The sequence below is a fragment of the Amblyomma maculatum genome, chromosome 8, assembly GCF_055883805.1.
Source record: "Amblyomma maculatum isolate TAMU_Amacu chromosome 8, ASM5588380v1, whole genome shotgun sequence".
Taxonomy (NCBI): domain Eukaryota; kingdom Metazoa; phylum Arthropoda; class Arachnida; order Ixodida; family Ixodidae; genus Amblyomma; species Amblyomma maculatum.
Genome location: NC_139351.1, coordinates 1196256 through 1222490, shown reverse-complemented (window position 1 = coordinate 1222490; position 26235 = coordinate 1196256). Strand labels below are relative to the sequence as shown.

The 26235-nt window shown below is 44.2% G+C and overlaps 1 protein-coding gene across 5 annotated transcripts in view; it reads left to right on the top strand.

Annotated features, from left to right (window-relative positions):
- Positions 1–26235, top strand: part of LOC146180432 (receptor-type tyrosine-protein phosphatase T-like) — a 680195-nt gene that overhangs the window by 529604 nt on the left and 124356 nt on the right. For all 5 annotated transcript variants that reach the window (XM_084576027.1, XM_084576026.1, XM_084576025.1 and 2 more), the window contains 6 exons: positions 14300–14387; positions 15911–15987; positions 17047–17083; positions 18233–18330; positions 19058–19174; positions 23634–23782. In XM_084576027.1, the coding sequence (XP_084432153.1) occupies positions 14300–14387; positions 15911–15987; positions 17047–17083; positions 18233–18330; positions 19058–19174; positions 23634–23782 (566 nt within the window). The remainder of the gene's footprint in view (positions 1–14299; positions 14388–15910; positions 15988–17046; positions 17084–18232; positions 18331–19057; positions 19175–23633; positions 23783–26235) is intronic.

Here is a 26235-nt window from a genome sequence, read left to right as displayed (position 1 = left end):
CGCGGTGGTTACAGGGCATCCTCGAGGCGCTGCAGATGAAGTTAAGTGATGTTAGGAAGATAGTGAGAGACCGGAAAGCGTGGCGTGATATGGTCCATAGGGTCACGAAGAGTCGGACACGACTGAACGACTGAACTTAACTGAACTGAAGCGTGCTTCTACCCATGTACCTTTTCTCTGCTCTCCACTTCCAGGCGAACTGATTGCAGAATGGCTTGGAGAGTCAAGGTGTCGAGCACATCCTTGTATGCACTGTGGGCCTCACGATACTCAACAACCCATTCGGTCGGCAATACACGAAGCAAAGCCGCGCACAGCATCGCACCATAACTGCCCGATTCGGCAGTTAAAGTTTAGTCTTGCGATGTTTCACTGAACATGATCATGAAGGCGTCCCAGCGCGTTCACGTCACTGCGAGCTCTAACCTGAGGGAGGTTTAACAGCCGCGTAAGGTGTTCTTGCACGAGCACGTTCTTTACAGCGTAGTCGTAATTCTTCTCCGTCGCCTGGATGCCGGTCAAAGCTGCCGACGCTTTCCTTGTCAACGTTGTTCGCGGGTACAAGAACCTTTCTATGCTGGTAAAGCCGTTATTCTCGTGGGCTCTTGCCAGAATTGTTTGCCAGAACGGTTATTAGTCGAGCCTGTTGCCGCTGAATTTGTGAACCTCCAGCTTAGCAGCCTCTGTTGTCCCGAATGGGCAGCAGGTGATCCGGTCGAGGTTTCTTCTGCATTGAATGTGCTTGTTGCACCGATAGAATTTGTTTCACTGAACCGTCGATGCTTTGTCCGCATTCGTGTCATGAGAGCTTGGTACTGACGAACACCTTAGTATTCATCCGCGAGGCCTTCGTCACGCACATGCCGCTCAATCAGGGCATCTAGCTGTTTCAGATCTTTCGAAACACTCATCTGATACTTCCGCAGTGAGGTCTCGTTGCTAGGGGCCGAGGTCATCCGCCATCGTTAGTCCCGCAAGCTCCCCGTTGAGTCGGTCTAGTTCGGCGTGCGTCACTTCTCTCTTTGTTTGGAGACGCACCATCGCCGTCGTCCGTTGTAGCTGAAATCGCTGGGCTCAAGTTGCCGTTGTTCTTCGCTTATTCCCAGGTTTCGGCACCAAAAAAATTGTTCGTTTTCAATGGCGGTAGGGAGAACGTTTTTAGAACAACAAAAACATTACTTTTATTGTCCAAACTGCACTCACAGTGGCGCCGGCCGGAGATCGTCTCAAAGGATTACCGGACTGATCTGGAGACGCTGAGTGTCTATCTTCTCCTTGAAGGGCGCTCCCGTCCCGCACGCCCCACCGACCACACAATACAACACAGGCACACACAGCCGTCCCGCGCGGGAAAGAATGGGCGATTCCTGTCCATATACGTCCCTCCCCCGTAGTCCAGCGGATGGTTCAGATGTTGTGCCGTGAAGACGGCAGTAGCGGAGGCGGCACACGAAATATCCAACACACTGCGATAAAAGAAGACTGTAAAGATGACAACGCAAGTATTTCAGATGTAATAATTAGGGGCAAGGGTTACACAGAAAACACAGCGAAAAAGACACGAAGCAAGATGAAGGTTTAAACAAAGGGGAAAATAGTATTCAATTAACCGAAAGTCTGTGACATAAAGGAATTCTCACGGCTTTCTTGTTCAATGAGGAGTCGTAGTCGCAGATTTGATCGGTTGTGGTGGCAGTACAAGATGAGAAGAAACATTGAGTTGATCGCGGGCGCTGGGAATAACAAGACTTTCCCAGAGCGAGCGGCCGCGGGAGTTGCTCGAGAGACTACATCTTCCCAGAGGACACTGGCGCGGCATGGCTGCGGTCTGCCTTTTTATACTCTCGGCTGGTTGCGCTGCGGCCCATCGCCAAGGACGCGCGCTGGCCGGTCGCTGCCTCAGAGAATCATGTCGAAGCATGCTCGGAGGAGCGAGTAGATCTCGTAACTTCCGCTCTCTATGTGAGGTAGGAGATCCCGTAACTTCCGCTGTATATGTGAGACAGCTTGTGATACCTCATCTCCCTAGTCCTGTCTTAACGCTACGTTTTTACGTGGAATAAAAAAAAGCAGCGAGAAAGGGTGGTGAAATAAATTTACAAGCGCAAGTTATAATCCAGAGGGGAGAAAAAATTTAATACAGCGCTTAAGTTGACGTATAGTGCAGTTCGATGACAGATGTGATGTCTTGCACTGTGTCACTAAATGCGTGTTGATATTCACGTTCTTGGAGCGGTGCAACTTGACGAAAAATAATAGCGCCAGGAAGACACACACTCGAGTGAAAACGACACAGGTGGCGAGCGGTGACCGGCCGGAGACGTAAGGTTGGTGACGATATACCGGGACCTACCCCTGCACCCGTACACTCCTGCCGTCACGACGCTGGGGAACGCCGTGCGGCTGGCGGTGGGCATGTGCAGAACACCATTCGTACAACACGTCGCCTGTCGTGAAATTAACGAGCCGCGAGGAGTCGATTTTGTGCGCGTTGTACATCGAGGGAAGGGCTGCGGCCAGCCCGGTGCCTACAGTGCGCCTACAGTGCGGCTGCACTGTGGCGAAGCCACACAACAGGTCAGGCACCGTCGGAGTGTACTGCGGCCTGTCGTTGCCGTGTCCCGATGTTCGTGCGCGTGACGCCGAAGTATTGCGGCGTCAGGGGCTGCTGTTCCTGTATGTCGCTAATTAGTGCTGCTTATGTGCAGCTATGGTCCCCATACCATAGTGTAAAATGGGTTGGTGCCACCTCTTGTCAATGTTAATAGTGGGGCATCTCTGTGCTAATGTATGGGAGCACCTGCTAGATATATGGCAATGAATGATACCTCTGGAAGCCGGTTTCGCATCGCGCGGTGCTACCTACTCTAATGAGTGTTGGCCCTTGGTAGTAATGTGGTAATTAGTGACGCAAACTGAATACAAATGCGATACCGAGCGACACTGGCTGATATGAGGTAACGTAGCAAAGCACAGTAACGCTGACTATAATACTGTCGAGTACTCACCAGTTAAACTTCAGAAGGTATAGCATGCCTTCTGGTTCACCCGTCAATGAACTGGCGTGCAGTACTTCTTCGCACGCTCTTTTGTTGGTTTATATGCAAATTGAGTGAGAAAGCTAGTATTTATTTTCTAGCTCGGTACAAATCGGATATTTTTGGTCATCAAGGCCAGCACAAAAGAAGAAATCGTTATTATACCAAGAGTGGCAGGGTCCTTCGCAACTATCTTTTTGCGTTGTTTCTTCAGGCAGCACTACCTGGTTTTCGCTCGCCCTTCACCTTCCCAGCTAAACACATAGAACTTAAGGCGACAAAAAGTTGTATGCATTGGCGAGCGGTGCACGGACGCTTTGTTTCATCCAAAGCTCATAAAAAATATGCAAATAAATTATTTTGTGCGGACAAACTCACTTTGTGACGACTGTGTTCAGTGCTATACTAGGCACTCAACAAACCTCGCGGGCCGAATTGTTGGTTACACGAATTTTTCAACTGCTGGCGCTGCACTGTCCACCACGTGCAGAAAGACGTCCATACCTGTGAAGCTTCCCCCGCTTCACCGCTGCTGCCATAACATTGTTTAAGGAGCATCCGAAAGAAGCACTGCCAATTCTTTTGCCAAAACAAGTTCGCGCATGAGCGCGCCTTCTGTCACCATGCGAGAGGGGAAGTCCTCGCCTTCCTACTTGCCAATGGAGGCTTGCAAATGCAAAATTCACGATTCACAGATAAGCGCGGCTCGTTCATTTTCGTCGTCTTGCCTTTTTTAGGTGCGTTTTTGCTTTTTCCTGCTCGTTTGCACCCCGCTGGTTGGCTCTACGCGAAAAATTTTGTCTTTTAGAATGACGCAAGTTGGTTCGTGACTTGAAACTACTACATCGCAATGAAAACACAAAAAAAGATTACGACACCACATGCGCACATTACAAACTGTTTATTGGAAGAAAAAGGCATATTTAAACCCCTTGACAACTCATGTGTACAACGCTTAATCGCTCTCAACCCTGGCGGTAACAGTAAGCAGCAAATTTCATGACTAAACGTATGTGACTACACACTTAAATAAAAGGTTGCAAAATAAAAAGCAGCCATATCCTCGCAATAGCAAAGTCAGCAATCGTAGCAAGAGTGGTGCCGTGTATTCGAAGCAACAGTAATGAAAACCTGAAAAGTAAAAAAAAAAAAACAAGCGAAAATAACAAAGAATGGTAACTAACAAGAACAGCAATTACACCGACACCACTCAAGACAGGTCATCAGACGCGGAATAAAAATAATGCATGGCAATGCAGATCTTCAGAACCGTTTCAAAATAGCAATTTTCATTTTTACGAGGTGCCACAGAGTTATCGCTAATACACATGCTTCCTTTCTTTTTAATCAAAAAGGCTTCAAGAATTTCTCTTGCCACCTGATCACGACTTCTTCCTAGAATCCTGATACTACTCAGCCCTCGCTCACACCCGCAATCTATGCAAATTCGACCCTACTCCTTCCTCTAGAGATTTTGTATGCTCCCGTGCTCTGTAACTGATGCAACAACCCGTCTAGCCTATGTAGATCCTTTCACACGTTAGAGGAATTTCATATACCACGCCGAAGGCGCAGGAACCAAAAGGTTTACCATGCCTCTGATCGCACTCGGGTTTCTTCTTTTGCCAAATATTTGCGCACAACCCTCTCAGCCTTTTGGGTGCAGAGAGCAGAGCGGGAACCTCGTAGCACCTTACCACCTTCTTCAGGTTGTGCGCCACATGTTTTATATAGGGCACCAACTGTGGTCTCCAAGTTGCTATCTTGGCATTAGATTTGTTATTGCCTTTCATTTTTGGAGCGTCTCAGCTATACCACAAATGACAGAAAACGGCAAACCAGCCATTTGAAGCCTTTCAATCTCCTTGTTGAAGCTAGCCTCGGCCATGTGAGCACAGGATTTAAGCAGCGCGGATTCCAGGCAAAATGAAACGATAGTCCTTTTTACCGTTTTGGAGAGCGCAGATTGGTTTCTGAAGCAGTTTTTTTTTTTTTTCACCGAAGGGATTGCATCCAGCACAATCTGCCTTTTAAGAGTTTGGTGTTAGGGATATGAAGATGGAAGGCAGGGATGTTAACCAGAAAGGCCTCCAGTTGGCTACCCAATACTGGGGAAAAGGGATAAGGTATTAAAGAGGGGAAGAGAAAAGGGACATAGACATAGTCAGAGTTTGTCACACAAGCCGCTGGCTTTTAGAAAACTAAACAGTGCCCTGTATGCCTTAAAGGCGGTTGACTGCCGTGGCCGCGGACTAAGGATCTTATCCGCCATTAAAAGGCGAGTATCGATGCGGTCCAGCGCACAACGTAGCTTATGTCGTTTACTCATAAATGCAGGGTATTCACATAAAAGATGATCGATTGTTTCTTCCCAGCCACAATTTTCACAGGCAGGGCTGACGGCCGTTCCAATCCTGAAAGCATACTTGTTGGTGAACGCAACATCGAGCCATAAGCGGCACAGCAATGTTGGTTGTCGACGAGCAATCTGATGGGGAAGGCGATGGCGCAGTTCAGGATCGAGTGCCCTGAGGCGGCGGTTGCGAAACTCCCCCGTGTTCGACGCTGAAATTGGGATCTTCATGGCCAAACAGCGAAGCTGCATCAACCCTCGATATGGGGATTTTAACTGGAACGCCGTCGCTGGGAGCGGAACGGGCAGCCGCCTGGTGATTTCCCTTGATGCCGTAGTGTCCTGGAAGACACTGAAACCTTTCAATACTGCGTCGTGGTAAAGCTGGCGGATCTCTCAGACGAGTTTAATGTTAATATTTGCAAATTGTAGGCTGTCATTGCCTGGCAGTTTGTGCATAAAAGTGAGCCCTTGTTGCCTGAAAACGGATAGGATACTTCCGACAGGGCTATTGTACGTCAATGTAACGCTAGTTTTTTGTATTCCAAGGAAGTCGTGCACATGTTTAAAAATTTTCAGGACTGGCCATTGTTAACAGAAGAGATTATATTATGGTTAATAGACGATAAAAATATACTACACAGAACTGGGGAAAGACAGGGACCAATACAAACCCTTTTGTTTGCACATAAACTCTAGTTTAAATAGTAACTACTGTAGACAGCACGTCAAATTAAAGTAACGACAAAATTATCAGCGCTTAGACCGGCTGAGTTCCGGAAAGCAATTACTCCACTAGATTCAATGCATTCGCCGCACCGATTTAACAGGTCGCTGTGTGACACTGAATAGAACAAGTCTTCAACCTTCACAAGTCTTCAACCTTCAGCATCCAGTAGAACAGGTCTGGTCTTTTAGGAAAGCTACGACATTTCAACTGCTTAAGCAGAAATTGGCTCACCAGTTGCTGCCACAAATTGCGTTCACTCACAATGAATCTGAATGGAATGTCTGGCTTATGGGTACTAACAGTTAAAAACAAGTCGCGGAACCCCTTCTTAAATCGCCAATTGTCTTGTCCATCGCTGGTGTAATGGCTTTTTTTTTTGGTAGTCACCTTTTGTTTTGTTCCTTTACCTTGTTTTTGTTTTCGTTTTAGGTTTTCACTGCTATTGTTTCGAAAACATGACACTGCTTTTAGTACGACAGACTGTGCTATTGCCTCAAACCATTCAAATATTTATTTTTACTCTTTCGACAGCCGCCGGCATGCGGTGTTATCACTGCGATTCTCGCGCGCGAATCAATTCTGTATTTTTGGTTTGTTCATGCTCATTGTCGCAAGACGCGGCTTTATCGTTTCCTTTGTTGTGGCAGATAATTCCAGATGTATCTCGAAGGATTGCAACCCTGCGCATGTATTTCTGCAATGTTCCAGGTTATATTCCAGTCACTGTTGGCGGTTTTATATAGATCTTTATATTCGCAGCTTTAAATTGAGCGCTGAAGAGTGAAACGGGCATTCTCAGTTTGAGGACCTACGAACACGATTGCGGTTATCGCCGCCGACGATTCGTTTAGTTCTTTTGCGGGCGCAGGTCAGCCCAATAAAGAGTTTCATTCGAGTGAAACGGTTGCGTCTTCATTTGTAGCTACCGGGTTTGTCACCACTACATGACATCTGATGGAGGCGCTGCCCTTTGATATCCGGCCTACATATTCAAGTGGAGACATCAGCATCGTTTCTGTCGTCTTGGGGGACCAACCTGCAAGCAGCATGCAGCCAATGGACGAGAAAAAAGCAGCACCGGGCCTTGCGAAATGGTGTTAGCCGGGAAAGCGTGATGTTCGGTCGAGCGGAATGCAGGCAGCTTGCCTGGCACTACAGCATCTTCGCCATCAGACAATGAACCAGGAAGAAGAGCTGCCTCCAGGTGGCTCGGATGTCGGGCGCGCTCGTTCGCCAGGTCCGCACAAATCCACGCTCAGTATCCAGGCGCCAGGTAGCTCCAAGTGCCTCGGTTTCCACTCGCCATGACAGGATCTCCGTTCACAGCCGTGTCGGCAAGGTGCCTCGACCAGCTTCGCTCGGGACACTCTAATGCCCTTGCGTCTCGCCACTGGTAACGGTTGGTCGTTCTGCAGCAGCCAAAACCGGCCGACAGCAGGCAACACCCGACACGAGCAAGCATCCGCTGTCACCCGTCGAACACAAGACATAGTCATAATTCAAAGTAAATTAACTAGTTCGCTAAGACGAATGAACGGGCCTTTTGGTCATTCATCGTGATAAAACAGCGCAGCAAGTACACAGACGAGGAAGCATTTGTGCCGTGTTTCCTCCCTCGTCCGTGTCTTAGCTGCGATGTTTTATCATGAAAAATTAACTACATTGCTGTCCCCCTTTTGGTTCCCGCTGCACCAAGCGAAAAGTAACATGCAGTATACAACACTCAACAACACTTTATCATAATAACAACAGGAATTACTAATTAGGCAATCATAATGATAACGGACCTCTTGAAATCGCATGGGCCGCAAAACACAATTGAGGAAACAGGAAGGTCATTGATTTTTTGCCCCCATGTACATACCGTTTTACAGTGGGACCACGACTCTTATCTTGAGACTTTAGAGAGAAGGGCCTTCAATCGTCCTATTGAGTTCTGGCTGTACGTTCGCAAGCGTACCGCCAGCGTTCGCAAGCGTACAAATCTCTACAATGCGATTGCACATGCCTCCCACCTGGTGCACCACTAATTCCGTTCTCTTTGGCGAGAAGTTGATAACTGCGAATTTTAAGCGTCTGAGACTATCTGTGTCCCTTGTACCTGATGACATTTCAGCCGACAACCTAGTATTAACCGCTATAGTTAATAGCTGTCGGAAAAATTCTGCCTTTCCTCACGTGTGAAAATGGCACGTGTATTTCCTGTCAAGTCAGGGAACAAATCTGATGTTTCCAGATATCGTCCGATTTCTCTTCTATGAGCTTTTTGAATTATTTTTGCACAAGATACTTTCCTTCGACCTCAAACATGTCATCATACCCAATCAACATGGCGTCATATCGGGTCGTTCTACTTGAACCAACCTTCTCACGTTTATGACGTATGCCTCTGTACCAGTCCTTAAGAGAGGTCAGGTTGACACTGTGTACTCTGATTTCAGCAAAGCTTTCGACGTTGTTACTGACTCATTACTTCTAGAAAAGCTTATACTATCTTATAAGCTTGTACTACCTTATACTATCTATAGCTTGTACTATACAATAGCTTATATGACTACTAGCTTACACTATTTAGCTTATACTACTAGCTTCTACTATCTTATAAGCTTATACTATCTACTATAAGCTATACTAAGCTTATACTATCGTGGCCCTCTTACATAGCTATCTCCTTGATTACTCCTGCTTTGTCAGTGTCCATGGACAGACCTCATTCGTTTGTCCTGAAACCAGTGGAGTTCCTCAGGGTTCTTGATTAGGTCCAACCCTCTTCACCGTTTTTGTTAATGATGTTTCCTCCGTGATCAAGAACGTGCCTTCTCAGTATTTTTTTTTTTTTGCGAAAGCAATACTACTATAGGTTTCGAGCCTTCAGCATAGCGCGGCCGGTAGCCACGTCTTAACCACGTGACGCTGTGACGTCACACCCCACGTGACACTAGGGTGAGAGCTGGGCTGCCAACTTAGGCGGTCGGCAGGAGCTGCCAACTTGGCTGGGTCTCTCATTTCACATGGGACAGTTATATCAGAATCAGCCTGATAGGACCCTGGCATTTATGTTACCTGGCTGCTAAGGCACGTTCATACGGTTTGGTTAAAGCGGGGCTTTATATGTGGGCTGAGGAAGAAGAACGCTCGGTCACCCGAAGCTAATGCTTTCGCTTAATATTTGGTTCAGCAGTGTTGAATCTTTGAGGTAACAGCGCGGAACGTGTACGGGAGCACAAGATTAGTGGACGACACAACAGCGCTCGTTGTGTCGTCCTCTAATCTTGTGCTCCCGTCCACGTCCCGCGCTGTTGCCTCAAGATGCATAACCAACATGGCCAAGCTGCTATTCTAGTTGAATACTTGTAATTTTATTTATTAATGACGTTTCCTCCGTTATCAAGAACTCCACTTTTCTCTTTGTGCAGATGATATAAAAGTATTCAAGGTAAAACAATGTTTCATTGGTTGATTGTCGTTGCAATCGGGCATATTTTCTTTCTCTATTTGGTGCGAGAAGAATGGGCTTACCCTAAATTATTCCAAAACCAGGGTTATCTCTTTTACTCAAAACACGCACGCACAGCTTTCTTTACCCTTATTCTGTGAATTCTGTGCTGTTGTGCAGGGTTGATGAAATTAATGACCTCGATGTAATTTAGATATTCTCAGCTTCTCCTCTCATACTAAACGCATTGCTCTGCGAGCTATGCCCACACTCGGATTCATCTACAGGCATTTGCGAGAGTTCCGTACACCACTTCCTTTCCCTAAACTGCACTTGTTCGTATGCTTGCCGCTCTTGGAATATTCCTGTGCTTTTTGGAACGGCACTTGCAAATTGAACTGTGACAACGTCGACAGATTACAGAAAATTTTTATGCATATTTCAACTTCGTTTCTCCTGCATAACTTCCAGCTCTGACCGCACCTTCCTTCTCTGACTTGCCGTCGGCAGACATAATTTTCTCGTGCAAACTCCTCCATGGCCGCTTAATGTGCTCTGAGGTCCTGGAGAGCGAATTCAGCGGAAGAGCATGAGGGAATTAAGACAATTTCAAGTTTCTCCACTACTGCATTCTCACTCCCATTTGAACTAAATGCAGCGGCTGTTTAATTCTATTTGTCCTCATGTTGATGTCTACGGAAACTCGCTTTCTTCTATTTATTGGAAGTTCGTAGCCTCCTATTCTAAACGGTCCTTTTTATCACATATTTCTCACGCTTTTATGTCATTTTTATTTACTTCACTTGTGCTTTCCTCCTGGTTATTTTAGTCTATGTCCTCAAAATTATTTCCGGTCTGTTTATATTGCTATCTTAACTTTAGCGGTGCAGCTGTGGCGTAGCGATAGAACATGCGCCTCGCATACAAGAGGACCGGGGTTCGAATTCCGGTACCAGTGCAATTCTCTAAAGGATAACAAAAAATACGCGTGTCGATGGAATTGCATAAAAACAGGTTTGAGGTGCGACCAGTTGCCGGTGAACACCTCCGGCAGTGCATTCCCTCGCCAGAACAGGAGCTTGCCACCATAATGCAGTAATTCTCCGCAACCTCCCATGATTAGCCCTATAAAACCCCGGCCCTTAGTCACCAGCGGCTGCGGAGCAACTGACCAGGTCGGAGGTCAGTCCTGTAAACTGACGATGGCAATGTTCGACACTAGAACCTTAGCAAGGGAAGCTAGTTTAGCAGTGCTGTTAGAGGAACTACAGGGAATAAAATGGGATGTCATACGGCTTAGTCAGGTTAGGGGACCGGATGAGGCATATACTGTACTGAAGGATGGGCATGTACTGTGTTATCGAGTTTTACCGGAGAGGCGAGAACTAGGAGTAGGTTTCCTTGTCATGTATAGCTGGTAATTCAAATGAATTCTATAGCATCAAATGAGAGGGTGGCAGGGATCGTAATTAAGCTTAATAAACGGTATACGCTGAAGGTTGTACAGACCTACGCACCTACATGTAGTCATGATGACTAGGCAAAGCTTCTACGGAGATGTAGTATTAGCAATGCGGAAAGTAAAGAAGCAGTATACTGTACTAATGGGCGACTTCAATGCCAAGGTAGGGAGAAAGCAGGCCGGAGACCACGCAAAAGGAGAAAATGGCATTGGTTCTAGGAATAGCAGGGGGGAATTACTAGTTGAGTCTGCAGAGCGCAATAAGTTATGAATCATGAATGCCTTCTTGAGCAAACGGAAGAACCGGGAATGGACTGGCAGAAGTAAAAACGGGGAGACTAAAAATGAAATTGACTTCATACTGTATTGAAACCCCGCCATTATGCAGGATGTAGAGGTAATTGGGAAAGTGCGATGCATTGACCACTAACTGGTAAATTCCCGATTTAGTCTAAATCTGGAAAACGAACGAAAAAGATTAGTAAGAAAGAAGTCCACCAAAGAATTAGCGGGGAGGGGGAGGGCAGAAGAGTTCAAGATCTCGCTGCGAATATTGATCTCTAAGCGAGCATGACGACATTAGCTTGAAGAAATTAGCAATAATTTCAGAAATATCATTACTGAGTGCGAGGTAGAAGTAGGAGGTAAAATAGTTAGAGAGGATACCGGTAAGCTGTCTAAGGAGATGAAAGATTTGATTACGAAACGATAAAGTATGAAAGATTCCAATCCAACAGACCAGGTAGAATTGGCAGAGATATCAAGGCTAATCAAAAAGCGCAAAGTAGCCGATATTAGGAAGTATAACATGGAGAAAATTGAGCATGCTGTAAATAACGGGGGAAGCTTTAAAAGTGAAGAAGAAATTGGGCATAGGAAAAATGAGCTGTATGTGCTAAGAGACAAGGCGGGCAGCGTCATCATGAACATGGAGAAGATAGTCGAATTAGCCGAAGAGTTCTATGCTGATCTCTACAGTACCTAAAATAATCAGGACAGTAATAAGATTGGTAGTACAGAAACACAGTTAGACGTGCCGCCGGTGGCGAAAGACAAGGTTAAGAAAGCAATAGAAACTATGAAAAAGGGGTAAAGCAGCTGGAGAGGATTGGATAACTATAGATTTGTTGAAAGATGAGGGGGGGGGGGACATTGTGCTAGAAAAACTGGACATCCTGTATACGCAGCGCTGGGTGTCATCGGCGGTACTGGAACCATGGAAGATCGCAAAGATTATCTTAATTCATTAGAAAGGGAACGCTAAGGACCTGAAAAATTACAGACCAATCATCTTACCATCTGTTACATATAATGTATTCACTGGGTAATCGCTAATAGAATCAGGACAAACTTATTCTGCAATCAAGCACGCGATCAAGCTGGTCTTCGGAAACGGCACTCTAGTATCAATCATATCCATGCCTTCAACCAGGTGATAGAATAATGCTCGGAATATAGCTAGCCCTTATACATAGCATTCAATGATTAGCAAAAAGCATTTGACTCAGTAGAAACATCGGCGGTGATGCAGGCATTGTGAAATCAGAGTCTAGACTAGCCGTACGTGAAAGTGCAGGAAGATATATATATATATATATATACATATATATATATATATATATATATATATATATATATATATATATATATATATATATATATATATATATATATATATATATATATATAGTGGCTGCACAGCAACCACAGTTCTGCTTAAAGAAAGTAACAAAATTCCTATAAAAAAGGTGTTACGCAAGGAGACACGATCTCCGAAGTACTATTCACAGCTTGCTCAGAGGAAGTATTCAAAAACTCGGAATGGGAGCTGTTAGGGATAAGGGTAGATGGGGAATACATCAGTAGTCTGCGATTTGCTGATGACATTGCCTTGCTAAGCAACTCGGGAGATGAACTACAAATAATGATTGATGACCTAGACAGGAAAAGTAGAAACGTAGGCTTGAAAATCAATATGCAGAAGACTAAGGTAATGTTCAACAGCCTCGGGAAGGAACAGCAGTTTACATTAGGTAGCGAAATACTGGAAGTATTAGGCGAATATGTCTACTTAGGACAGGTAGTAACCGCAGATCCGGACCATGAAAAAGAAATAACAAGAAGAATAAGATTGGGATGGAGCGCATTTGGCAAGCACTCGCAGATTATGACTAGCAGCTTACCGGTATCGCTCAAGAGGAAAGTACAACAGTTGCACCTTGCCTGTACTCACCTATGGGGCTGAAATGTGGAGGCTAACCAAGAGAGTTCTACTTAAGTTGAGGACAACCCAGAGGGCTATGGAACGAAAAATGGTAGGGGTAATATTAACAGATAGAAAGCGTGCAGAGTGGGTCAGAGAAATAACTCAAGTTACCGACATTCTAGTGGAAATTAAGAAGAAGAAATGGACATGGGCAGGACATGTAGTGCGAAGAAAAGATAACCGTTGGTCGCTTAGGGTAACAAACTGGATTCCAAGGGAAGGAAAGCGTAGCAGGGGGCGGCCAAAATTTAGTGGACGGATGAGATTAAGAAGTTCGCAGGGATCAAGTGGATGCAGCTAGCCCAGGACCGGGTTAATTGCTGAAATATGGGGGAGGCCTTCGCCCGGCAGTGGGTATAGTCAGGTTGATGATGATGATGATGATGATGATGATGACTTTAGCACGGTGTATTCCTGTCTGATGCTTTTTATTGCTTTCAGTGATTGCATGTATTTTATTTGACTGCATTTTGTTCTTTTCTTTCTTGGCTGATTGTCGTGTTATCTTTTTTTAATATTTCTTCCTCCTTCTTTTCATCCTCCACGTGACTAATGTAAATTCAATTCCGTTTAATGTGTTATTTATTGCTTCTTTTGTCTCTATCTGTGTGTGTAAATCTTTAGTGTAAATTGATTATTCTTATTTGTGCTGCTGCACTAACACCGTATGGTTGTTTCAACGCTCATTAAAATAAATATTGATTGATTGAATATTTTATTTTACTACCATGAATAAAGCAGTGATTGTGTTCCGGTTAAAAGTTAAACGATGGCACCTAAAGAACGAAACAACCACGGTCAGCTGAATCAGGCAAATAGATGAGCAGAACAAATTTTCTAGGTTAGTGTTACGTCAGCTCGCCTAAGTTAAACAAATTAGAGACCTCTAGCAGGCACTAATGTGTGAGAGCCATGAAAGCGATGATGATGATGACACTATTGATGTTGCTTAACGCTAACCGTTTCAAATTAACCGGCGAAGACTGCTACATCTATAAATTATTGAAATTTCAGACAACACCAAAGGGGCAGCTTCACCCATGGGACATTGCAAAAAAAGCCGAAAACAAGTCCAAGAATCGTTACGGAAACATTCTGCCATGTAAGTGGTGCCTCTTTGTTTACAGCAGGCTTTTAGTTTAGATAAAATGGCTTTTTAGGTGCCCGCGCTGCTATGGTGAAAAAAAAAAAAAAAAAAACATTGTATATTTTATCTTAATTGGGCGTAATTCGCTTTCAAATTATATTTACGGGAAACGTTGACGCAAAGTTCGGCTGTTACGTAGCACAAATATGTGTAGCTGGTAGCGATCTTTCACGTAGTATATCGAAAAGCATTCCTTGCACGAAGGGTTGGACTTGATTAGCGCAACCCTTAGCGAAAACTAAGAGATGCCTCTCCGGGTGTGAATTTAAGAGCATATAAATTAATACTAAGGCACAGTCTTGAATACGCAAGTATAATTTGGGACCCACACCAAAATGATCTCATATACAAACTTGAATGTGTTCAGAAATTGGCAGCGAGGTTTGCATTTTTCTGTTACTGAAGACCGCAGTCGATAACACAACTTCTTTAACGAGGTCAATTATCAAATTCGGCAAATCGCAGTAAAGTCGCTAGGCTCAAATTCTTTTATCAGCTATACCAAAATAATTTCAACCTGGACTCCGGCTTGTATTTGCGGCCTCACGAAAGACTGTCATCCCGAACTAATCATCCTTTTGCAGTTATGTCTTGTGTACCTAAAGTTGGCTTTTATAATGTTTCCTTTCAGCCTAAAAAAATAGTTTAATGGAATAGCATTGACAGACGTGTATTTGATAGGACATTTTCCTGAGAAACCTGCCAAAAAGTGTTGAAACTGTGTTGAAATGATGATTAATGTACCCTTCCCACCCTGTAACAGCCCGGAAGGCCAAACGGTATTTGTAAATAAATAAATAAATGTATTCATTTTATACGAGACCATAGGACTGCTAATTTTGAAGTGGAATGCCATGAACGAAATATTTGAATTAAATGACAAAGAAAATTCAAATAAGCCGTAAATAATTTTGGTTTTGGAGGGTTGAATGTCCGCGACTCAGGCTATGAGAGAAGCCACAGTGGAGGGCTCAGGAATTTTCGACCACCTGGGGTTTTTTAACGTGCAACTGACTGTGCAGATAAGCAGTAAACAAAGTCTTCACTTGCAGAGGAGAGAAGTGTCATTTATAAACAGTGATTATTCTTGTGCCTTGTATAGGTTCCTGTGCTCTACAGGATAATAAATATCCTGTGATTGGACCGACGTGTATCACAGGCTAAGTATGTGTGGGAATGACACTTCAATATCTCTCTTCTTAAAATATTACCTCCGCCAACAGACAGCCGCCCCGCCATGGCCAGCTATCATTGTAAACCACTGAACTGGTATTATGAGAAAGATTCAAGAGTAAAACGGATTCTTTCGAATCCTAACGGTACACTTACAAGGAATACAATAATGAAGTGGAAAACATAAACTATAATTTCAAAAGCCTAAGTTATCGAAGACGACAGCCAAATTTTTAGTGCAATTTCTATGGTATTTTTCACAATGTGGGAGAGAATCATTGTTATTTGTTTGTTGTTTATTGCAGATGATCATTCAAGGGTTATACTTGCCCCGTTGCCTGATTTTGACTCCGGCGATTATATAAACGCTAGTTATGTGCCGGTAAGCATGATTTACACACAAAGAGTGTTTGTATCGTGATCGGTTCTTCGGTACATGATTCAATAAATTAAACATCAGACGAAAGCATGATCAAAAATGTTGCCTAATGCAAGCTAATAATCTACATGAAGATAGGGTTGATTTGTGGGTTTTAACGTCTCAGAGCGGCTTAGGCTATGAGAGACGCCGTAGTAGAGGAGTCCAGAAATTTCGACCACTTGAATTTTTTTAACATGCACTAACATCGCACAGCACACGGGCGCCTTGGTTTTCGCCTCCAGTGAAAAGCAGCCGCCGAGGCCGTGATTCGGTCCCGCAACCTTGTTTACAGTAGTCGAGCGCCGTAACCACTGGGCCACCCCGGCGGGGCCTAGATTGAGATAAAATTGTTTTCTAGATTTAAAGGTTGTAAGTGAAAATTCACCAGCACAAAAAGCCTTTATACGCGCTACAGCTCCAGTTATCCAATCTGTTTATCTAAATTGCTCCCTTGCCACGGTCATGTTTATTAAAAGCTCGAGTAAGCTCTTGTCGCTGCTGTGATATAACCCCCCCCCCCTTTACTTCAAATCATCCATGATTTCGGCAAATTACTAATTTTGAGATAGTAAGCTATATTTGTACGATCGCAGCCATCATAGGCCTCACATGCAGGATCTATGAAAGCGCTATTGAAAACATACAGGAGGGACCTATAGAGCTGTATCGAAAGCGCATAACTGTGAAACAAGTCATTTTAGCTTGGGAAGCTTTTAGCGACTCTTTCTGTGCGACAGCCTGGTAGTACTGACCCTTGTTTTTCAGAGAAGCTAGCTACAGCTTACGAGGAAGACAAGGACAGCAATGCAAAATATTTCTCGGTTTGAGATGCTTAAAACATATTTTAAAAGCAAGCACGCAAAGGCACATCCCAAACTTGTGCAGCTGCTAAGACACTTTGGAACGGGGGAGAAGCCTGAGAAGTGTCTAGCTACCCAGATAACGTTTGGATTTCGAAATTTAGTTTTACTGTAATGATCAATGTGGTGAATGTTTCCTTTCCTTTTGCACCCTTTGCAGGGTTACAGGTGTGTGCGCAAGTATATCGCAACGCAAGGTAAATGTGAATTTTTCCACTAATAAGAGCACAAAAGGCTCCAGGCATCTTCAGTTGAGTTAAATATGAAACCATCTTCATTTCACATTGAAAACAAATTCAAAGGCGAATTTTATTCAATGAAAAACAAATGCTTTTTTTAAGAGAACTTCAACTTGGGCGAGATGGTGCATAGCTGTTAATAAGGGGAACAAGCGCTCAAAAGACACACGCGGAAGGAAGAAGAACAGGGGACAGCGTCTGGGTCCCGTCTTTTTCTTCCTTGTATGTGTGTTCTTGAGTGCTTTTTACCCTTATCAACAAATATCTTTTTCTTTACTAAAACCTTGCAAAAGAAGACGACTAGTTACCAATGTATCAGTAAGAGGCACGCGAGAGGAACCTGAACTCCAGGGATGCAGCCGAGCAATAAATGGGGTCTTGTTTCGCATACTCTTGGCAACAAATAGTCGTATTGGGCGTACTGAAGCCTGTTCCGCAATTTACAACTTAATCGGTGTTCTAGAGCGATGGCTTTCTGTTACCGCTTCCTACGCTGAAGTTACTCATTGTTTCAAGTCAAGAGTATTTTTTGTAATCCTTTCTTTAGCACGTCTAGTCGCTGCTTATTGGTACATTTCTCATTTGCAAGTCGAGAACATCTGCGTTATGGGTCCCTGGATTTCCATAGGCAAAATTTCTGCTGAATAATTGCTTTTGTTCATAGCCAAAATGGTGATGTGTTTCCCTTTCTTTCGAACCACATGCATGTTTGTGCCCAACACAAAGATTTTCGGCAGTGGGATATAAAAGTCATGCTCATGCGAGTATATTTGATGCTGAAAAAGAGAACATTCCGGTTGACTGGAAAATGTTTCCTTTACATGTTTTCAAGCACTGATTTGAGAACATGATATTAGCTTTTTGGAAAACTTCCGAATCCATTAATCGCGTGATAAGCAGCGCTGATAATTATACGTGTTTTGTCAGGATTATGGACATCTGGAAAGGCAGCTGCAAAACAACAGCTCTTAAGCGTGCAATACATTTTGATTCGAAGCAATAGATGCCTGTGACAAGGCACATCAAATATACGCAAGCCGCAAAAGAGGCAGTCGCGTAAATGCACAAAGTGTTCGGCACTATGACGAGCACATCATTCTTTTTCAGGTCCGAAGCAAACGACGCTCACCGACTTCTGGCGGATGGTTTGGCAGGAAGGCTCCTGCAAAGTCGTGATGCTGACTAACCTCAAAGAGCAGGAAAAAGTACACACCTTTCTTGTACCTCGGAGATCTAATACATTTTACTGGAAGCATTTTGGTACCACACCTATTGTGACGTGACTAGCAAAATGGAATTGTAAGCTGCTTTCCATATTTGGAGTTAGGAGCAAACAAACTAAACTCATGACAGCTATGAACCCGGCCTTCAGGCTGGACGATTGGTATTTATTTTCATGTAGGAAAGATAGGATTCTGGTAAATCGAAGAACCCAAGCTTGCAAGTTTTGCACTCGACAGCGATAATACAGTAGCACATTTCAGGCAACACTAACGTACTGCTGTAAATTATACGACTGCTTTACTTAACAACGTGTAAAAATTTTCCATGATATATATTGTTTTTTTCGAAAATAACGTATTGTATGCGTCAACAGTTTCAGTCGCGAGTCTCAATGTTGCTACATCGAAGCCACGGCGTAACGTTTTGAAACCAGCGAATATCAAAGGATACGAATTGTAAACGCTTCAAGAAATGCTCACTCAGTTGATCTTGCAAAACTTGTTAGAATGCTTGAGGTGAATGTATTTTATAAAATAATTTGCACAATTGACTACACTGCTCGTAAAATGAGGTTACTGAAACATTTTGCCTTCATGAAACATGGAAGCCTGAATGCACGGAACCCAAATTCCTTTTGCAAGCATTGCTAATTCTCTAGTGAACAACGTTCCAGGTGATTATGTGAAGCCTGACTATTCTTGTTTGCAGAAAAAGTGTGAACAGTACTGGCCAGAAACATCGCAGAATTACGGAAAGTTTCTAGTGACCTTAATGAAGACGGACACTCAAGTCGATTTCATCGTGCGGGAATTTCAGCTTGAGCTGGTGAGATCTTTGCTACTAAAATTTGGTGCTTCTTTTTACAGAGTTGATATTTGCGCTCACTACTCATTTTCAGCAATTGCTTGTGCATATGCACATTTTACTTCTTCAGTCTGCATCACTTGCCCCAAGAAAACGGTAGTATTGTGAAAAATAGGGCAGTAAATACCAGTAGGGGCGAAAAAATCTCAGTACTCTGGACATTCTGAGTATGCGCAATGGAGACGTGAGTCTAAATAAAAATAAGTGCCATAATGACTGCAGAAGAAATTGGAGCGAGGATTTCTTGGTTTTTTTTCTGCGCCGCTTATAGGGGACCCAAGCATCGCAGGGTGGCGCTGCGGGCGCCAGTGAACAGGAGTGAAGGAGAACAGTGAATTTCTTTGATAACTCAAGAGGCAGTGCCCTACTTTTTGAAGCTAGATCAGGGTGCCTTAGAACACGCAGCTACAAAAAATTTAACAATGGAGATGACGCATGTGCTGTATGTGGAAACTGCCGTGAAACAATTGAGCATATTATACTCGAATGTAATGGTATCTATCCGGAAGTTGGTGCAGGCGCAATCACTGTTCTTGAAGCTCTGGGCTTTAGAGATAACAGTGGCCGGGTGAATAAACCGGCGGTGGAAACTAGCAAAAAACGACTGGAAGATTGGTGGCTTAAAAGCAGAGAAGTGACATAATGTTAGTAATGTAGGAACAAAATTTAATAAATAGAATGGTGGTTTAGTTAACCATTCTAAATCAATAATTAAGATATAGGGAGAAAAATGAGCATGATAGCTACTGCTACCACCCCGTTTCAAAGGGGACGCTCGTATATTCCATCCATCCATCCATCCTTCCAACAGCGTCCTCTCCGGCCAACGCCATGTAATCGGTCGGGCGGAGTGAATAGCTCGCCTGTAGACTTTCGTGTCTTTGCAGCCTCTGCACGCGGGAGCAACTCGCTTTGCGCGCGCTCGCGTTCTTTGTCGCTCGCGTTGTTGAAAGCTGCTTGCGCGCGCGCGCCCTGACCGCAGTCTACTCGCTTTGCGCGCGCTTGCATTTCCGTGCTGAAAGAAAGCTGTCTTGCGCGCGCTTCTGCTTCTACTTTTCAAACTTGCGCTTGGACGAAGTGGTGTTTGAAGCGAGTGTGCAGCAATGTACACGCTTAGACGTGGTTTAGGAAAATAGCCGACAGCGGTGGCTATTTACACAGCACATATGTCAAAAAGGGAGGGCTGTTAGTCAGCTATGTGCATTCTGTTGAGCAGATTATAGAAGATAAGCTGTTATCGTGAAGGCTAAGTGTGTGTCGTAGGTCAGCGACCACATCGCGTACGACATGGGATTTGAGGCAAGTATTTAATTTTTATTATACCCATTTCATTAAGGCCCATATTGTAAGGCGCATGCAACCATTCGATGAGCTGTTTGCTTTAATTTCTGAGGAGCTTGCAGATGTAATCTCGTTGGTGCCTATGAACTTAATAAAAGATACGTGGGTTCGTTCGCATCTTAGGCGCGCTTTTCGGTATATGCCGATATGTTAGTTTTGATGCCGATTGTAGTGCAATTGCATACTCAGAACATTTTATACGTAGCTTCAACCTCAATAGAATGTGCATTCACATGTACACAAAGAAACATCAACCCTTCTGCTGCAAACGAAATATTTTCGCGTTTTAATTTTCGTGAATCGCATTCAGCTCCTAATAACTGGTCCCGCTATTGGTCGAGTAATTTCAATTCCACAGAGTAAATGAGACAGTTCTGGACAATATCTAGAAAACAAATTTTCGCTGCGTGGTTATTCATTGTTCCTATAGCTTTTATATTGGTACATAACTGTTTTATTCAATCACTCGCCCCACCGCGGTGGCTCACGCGTTATTGACTGTTGGTCATAGCTACGCGGGTTTGATCCCGGCCGTCGCTCGCTGGAGGTGAACTGCAAGTAGGTCTTTAGAAATATACGTTCCCGTTCAATAACCACGGAAGGGAGGGGGTGAAATTTTTACAGGTCTCCAATACAGCGCCCCTCGTCGCGCTGAGGCGTACGTTTTACACAACAAAACTAAACGAACATGTTCAGTCAATTGTATCCTTGCTTACAGATCATTTTATATATCCTGCCTTGGAGCTTCAGTGTCTGCTTTCTAAAGAAGAAACAATTTGCGTCTGAGCATGAGTTACGAGGCAGCATATCCTTGTTCTCTTTTGTTAGTTTTGCTTCTTATGTCGTGGGCTCGAAATGAACCAAACAGCCCTCTCTGTTGTGTGACATGTTTCTTTGCAGCTAGCATGGACATGCCCTGAAAAGTGCCAGCTAGCGATTTCCCGTGCTAAGTGTACCTGCAAGGCCGGAATTCAGGGGCGCTGCAAGCATGTTGCTGTTGTGTGCTGTTTCATAAACTCCCACGAAGATGAGTCCTGCACAAGCCAGGCATAACAATGGGGCAAACCCAGCGGCAAAAATCCGAAGCCCTCTTTAGAGAGCATCTGGGCATTAATGAAATGGGTATAATAAAAATGAAATACCTGCCTCAAATTCCACGTCGTACACGATGTGGTCGCTGACCTGCGGCACACACTTAGCATCCACAATAACAGCGTTGCCTTCTGCAATCTGCTCAACAGAATGCACATGGCTAACAGCTCTCCCTTTTTGACGTTTGCGCTGCGAAAATAGCCACCGCTTTCTGCAATTTTCTGAAAACCCTATCGAAGCGTCTACGTCGCTGCACATTCGCTTCAAACACCACTTCGTCCAAGCGCGAGTTTGAAAAGGAGAAGCAGGAGCGCGCGCGCGCGCGCGCGCGCAAGACAGCTTTCTTTCAGCACGGAAATCCAAGTGCGCGCAAAGCGAGTAGACTGCGGTCAGGGCACTCGCGCGCGCGAGCAGCTTCCAACAACGCCAGCGACAAAGAACGCGAGCTGCTTGCGCGTGCAGAAGCCGCAAAGACACGAAAGTCTACAGGCGAGCTGTTGCGACAGCCAGCAACACAACAATACACTTTCTCACATTTCGAGCGTCGCGGAACCACTCCAGCCATGTTTTAAACTCAGCTGTGACACCTGTTTGCATGCCTGCGAAGCCACGGCGGCGGGCCGGCGCGAGCACTCAAAAAGAGTGGTAACGTGGGTGACGCGAGCAGCACACGAAGCGGCCGAAACACGTTCGGTCAAGCGCCGCATCAGCGCCGCGCCCAACCAATGCTTCAAAATTTTGCCGCTTGTGGAGGAGCGCGCGCTGCAGTCGCGCAGCCAAACTTGAGGTTGGGTTCCCTATTAGGAATTTGAACACACCCAATGTGGAACTAATTTCTTTTTGTTTGCGCTTTCGCACTGCATGCTGGTAAAGTGTTTATGGAAAGTTCGTGGTGTACGCAAGCTTACGCAGTGAAAATGCTCTTGTTTCGCAAACCCTGTTTCGAACATCTCATGCGCAACCTTGCTCGTGATACCACGTTTACTCGGCTATTATCAAAGCGGATATTTTTTTAAAGGATGCGCTGCCCTGGCCTACAGGGATGTGTAAAGAAACTTAACGTCCCTGTCCGTTCCTTTACAATCCTTGTACACCTAAGCAGCGCATCCTTTCAAATTGTTTTTTTTTTACCAACGAGCTCAGTCCCAAGCACTTCTCAACTGTCAAAGCGCGTGGTAGATTATGTGCTCCAGCCAGCGCGCACAACGGACGTAAAGGTCCAACGGTTACTCAGAGTGTTTCGCTGAAAGAGGGTATATTTAGAGCATCGGTGGGATCTATGGGATGTCCGCACACACCACCGGCTGTCTCGATTCAAATAAGGAGGACTACAACGAATTTAATCGTGGCGGGCGGGCGGATGGATGGATGGATGGACGGACGGACGGACGGACGGATGGATGGATGGATGGATGGATGGATGGATGGATGGATGGATGGATGGATGGATGGATGGATGGATGGATGGATGGATGGATGGACGGACGGACGGACGGACGGACGGACGGACGGACGGATGGATGGATGGATGGATGGATGGAAATAAAGGTTCACAGCAAGTGAGCATTGAGAATTGGTTCTGTGCTACTGTTATTCTTGCGCAGAAATTTTCGGCTACTTCTACCTTACTACGTCTTTGATGGAGCGCGAGAGATTTAAGCGGGAGACGCTGTTGAGGGGACGTGCGAAGGCCAAGAATTAATTGAGTTTTGTTACAGAGTGCGCTAGGTGAAGAATGTAGCTACAAAAAGCTAATGGTAACGGAATGGTGGTTGATGGGTATTCTTTTTCCTCACGTTCATGGATTCAGGCTTACTCTCAACCTTCGTCCAGTTACCTCTAGCTTATGACATAAAATACTTGTTTGTTTTTTTTTTCGATTTTTTGCACCAGCTGCAGTGCTACTCTGGGGCTAGCTTTGTTGGGCTGGGCTGAGACTAGCCGGGGCTAGCTTTGCACCACAGACTGATTGGTTATCAATTCATAGGAAACCAAGACTCGCACAGTGGTCCAGTTTCACTTCACCACATGGCCTGACCACGGCGTCCCTCTCTACCCTGACGCCCTGTTACCTTTCCTGAGAAGAATGTGGGATTTCCAACCTCATGATGACCATCCAGTCGTCGTTCATTGCAGGTATCATTGATAGTACAACATTATACATTGGACATGCTTGGCTCTTGATAACTTTGGGGGGTCATTGCCATAAGGGTTTGCTATATGCATTAAAAAAAGGGCAAAGTTGGACATGCTCTGCTGAAGTTACTCTTTCATGGAACGAGAACACTTACCTTTTTTAGCGCCATTTGACAGGAAGTGCTTTAAATTTATCTTTATTTGTAATGCCGCAAGTGCGCTTATTTTTTGCGATACCTTCGTGTTCAATTCGAGTATTTTCTTAACGTCCGAGGGAAACAAAATTCCCACACAAGACGGGAAGCTAGCCGTTAATATTTTCCTAACGCGAAAATATATGCCTCACATTTCAGGTTTCAGGTTTCTAGTTGTTTATTGCCAGAAATGTAATACACAAATTAGTGTGGTTTATTTGGTGCAGAAGGAGGACCCAAAGCGAAGCTCTCAGGGAAATCTCCTATAACAAAATGCTTCAACCAAATACACAAATATGGCAGCAAATGAACGATAATATATTTTAAAACCCATGAACAATAAGAGCAACGATACAAAAAAAGGATAACTTAACTCTGTGGTTTTAATTTTGGTAATAAAAATGTTTGATGTTATTGTTTAAAAGCCTGTACGATTGAACTGTTTTAACATCGAGGGTAGTGAATTCCATATAGCTATTGCTGAAAACAAAAGGTTTGCTTGCCATAATTAGTGTTAACCCTTGGAAATAGCAAATATTCGTTTTGGAAAAATAAAGAAGATGACAGAAGGGCAGGAATGACAATGTCACCATTACGAGCACTGTATATAAGTGTGGCTAATCTTAGGCGGAGCAGACTCAATAAAGCAAGGGTATTAAGATGTCGATGTACTGGGGCAGCTGCGGCAGCGGACGGGGAAAAGGTAAGTATCCGAACTGCAGAGTTTTCTAAATGACGGATGCTTGACATAATAGTGAGATATGTAGTCCCCCAGCATGATATGCAGTACATTAAGTGACTGTGAATAAATGCGAAAAAAAGTGCCCGAAGAATATGTGGCTGAAAGTAATGATGGGTTCAAAGAAGCATCCTAATGCCAAAGGCGACTTTTGGATAATAATTCAGTGCGCATGTTAAATTTTAAATGTTCGTCTAGTAGGATACCTGAAATGTACATTTAGAAAGGGGAATTGTGCGGTTATCCAAATGAAGTGGAGCAATATTATCGGCTGTTTATTATGCGAATGAAAGGCCATAAAATGTGTTTTTTTTTTATTAGTTTCAATCTTATTACCTTGATACCAATGAAATAGAATTGCAAGTTCAGCATTCAACGTTGTCATCAGATCATTTATGTTTCTGTCGCTAGTATATAATGTAGTGTCATCGGCGTATAGAATGCAGTTAGATTTGGTTAAATAACTAGGCAAATCGTTAATGTATATTAAAAAATGCAGTGGCCCTAAAATTGAACCTGTAGAACACATGAGATAAAAGGTCGGCAAACTTTAGAATTTGCATTCGGTCAGTAAGATGCTGGGCCGCAGATTCTGAAAGACTTCAGTTTAGAAAAAGTATGCTGTGGTTAATTGTATCAAAAGCTATAGTAAAGTTTATATAAACAGCTCCCCCCCAAAGCCATTGGTCAATCGAAAATTTGATAGCGTCAGTTAGAACTTAGTGAAATACTTCATTAAACAATTAACTAAAGTTTCTCTATGAGTTTTGTAAAAAAGGGCAAAACTGTTCTTGGTCAATAGTTAGACGTATTAGGATCTCCTTTTTTAAAGACCGGTACTACTGTGCCCCTTTATAACGCTACACGAAAAGCGCCTGTTTTAAACTTTTTGTTGAGTCAGAGCAGAGTGGTGGTGATTGTGGCCATGGTGACCCGACCGGAATCCTATGCTGGGGACCTGTTCATTAATGTTATGCTCTGCTGTCTAATTCATAACTTTGCGCCACTGAAAGGACGAAGAACGTTCAGGACATGGTGCTACCATGGTGACAGATTAGGACCACGAGAGCGAAATAATTAGGAGGATAAGATTGAGCTGAAACAAATTTTAAAAGTACTCGCACAATATGACTAGCAGCTTACCTGTATTGCTCAAGAGGAAAGTGTACAACAGTTGCATCATACTGGTACTTATTTACGGGGCTGGTATATGGCAGCTAACTAAAAGGATTTTTCTTACCTTTATGACAACGCAGAGGCCTACACAACGGAAAAGGTAGTTAGTGGGTCAGAAAAATATCTCGAGGAACTGACATTCTAGTCGACATCCAAGGAAAAAATGGACTTCAGATGGACCGTGCAGAGCAGGAGTGCAAAACACCAGGGCCGGCTTGCACGATAAAGTCCGAGCTAAGTCCAGACTTAAATGGTGTCTTTAGAAAGACCAAGCTTATTTAAGACGGCTCGTGTTCCGAACGTCGAACGCTTCGGGTTCATGTTCACCAGAGTGGCTTCCCAGA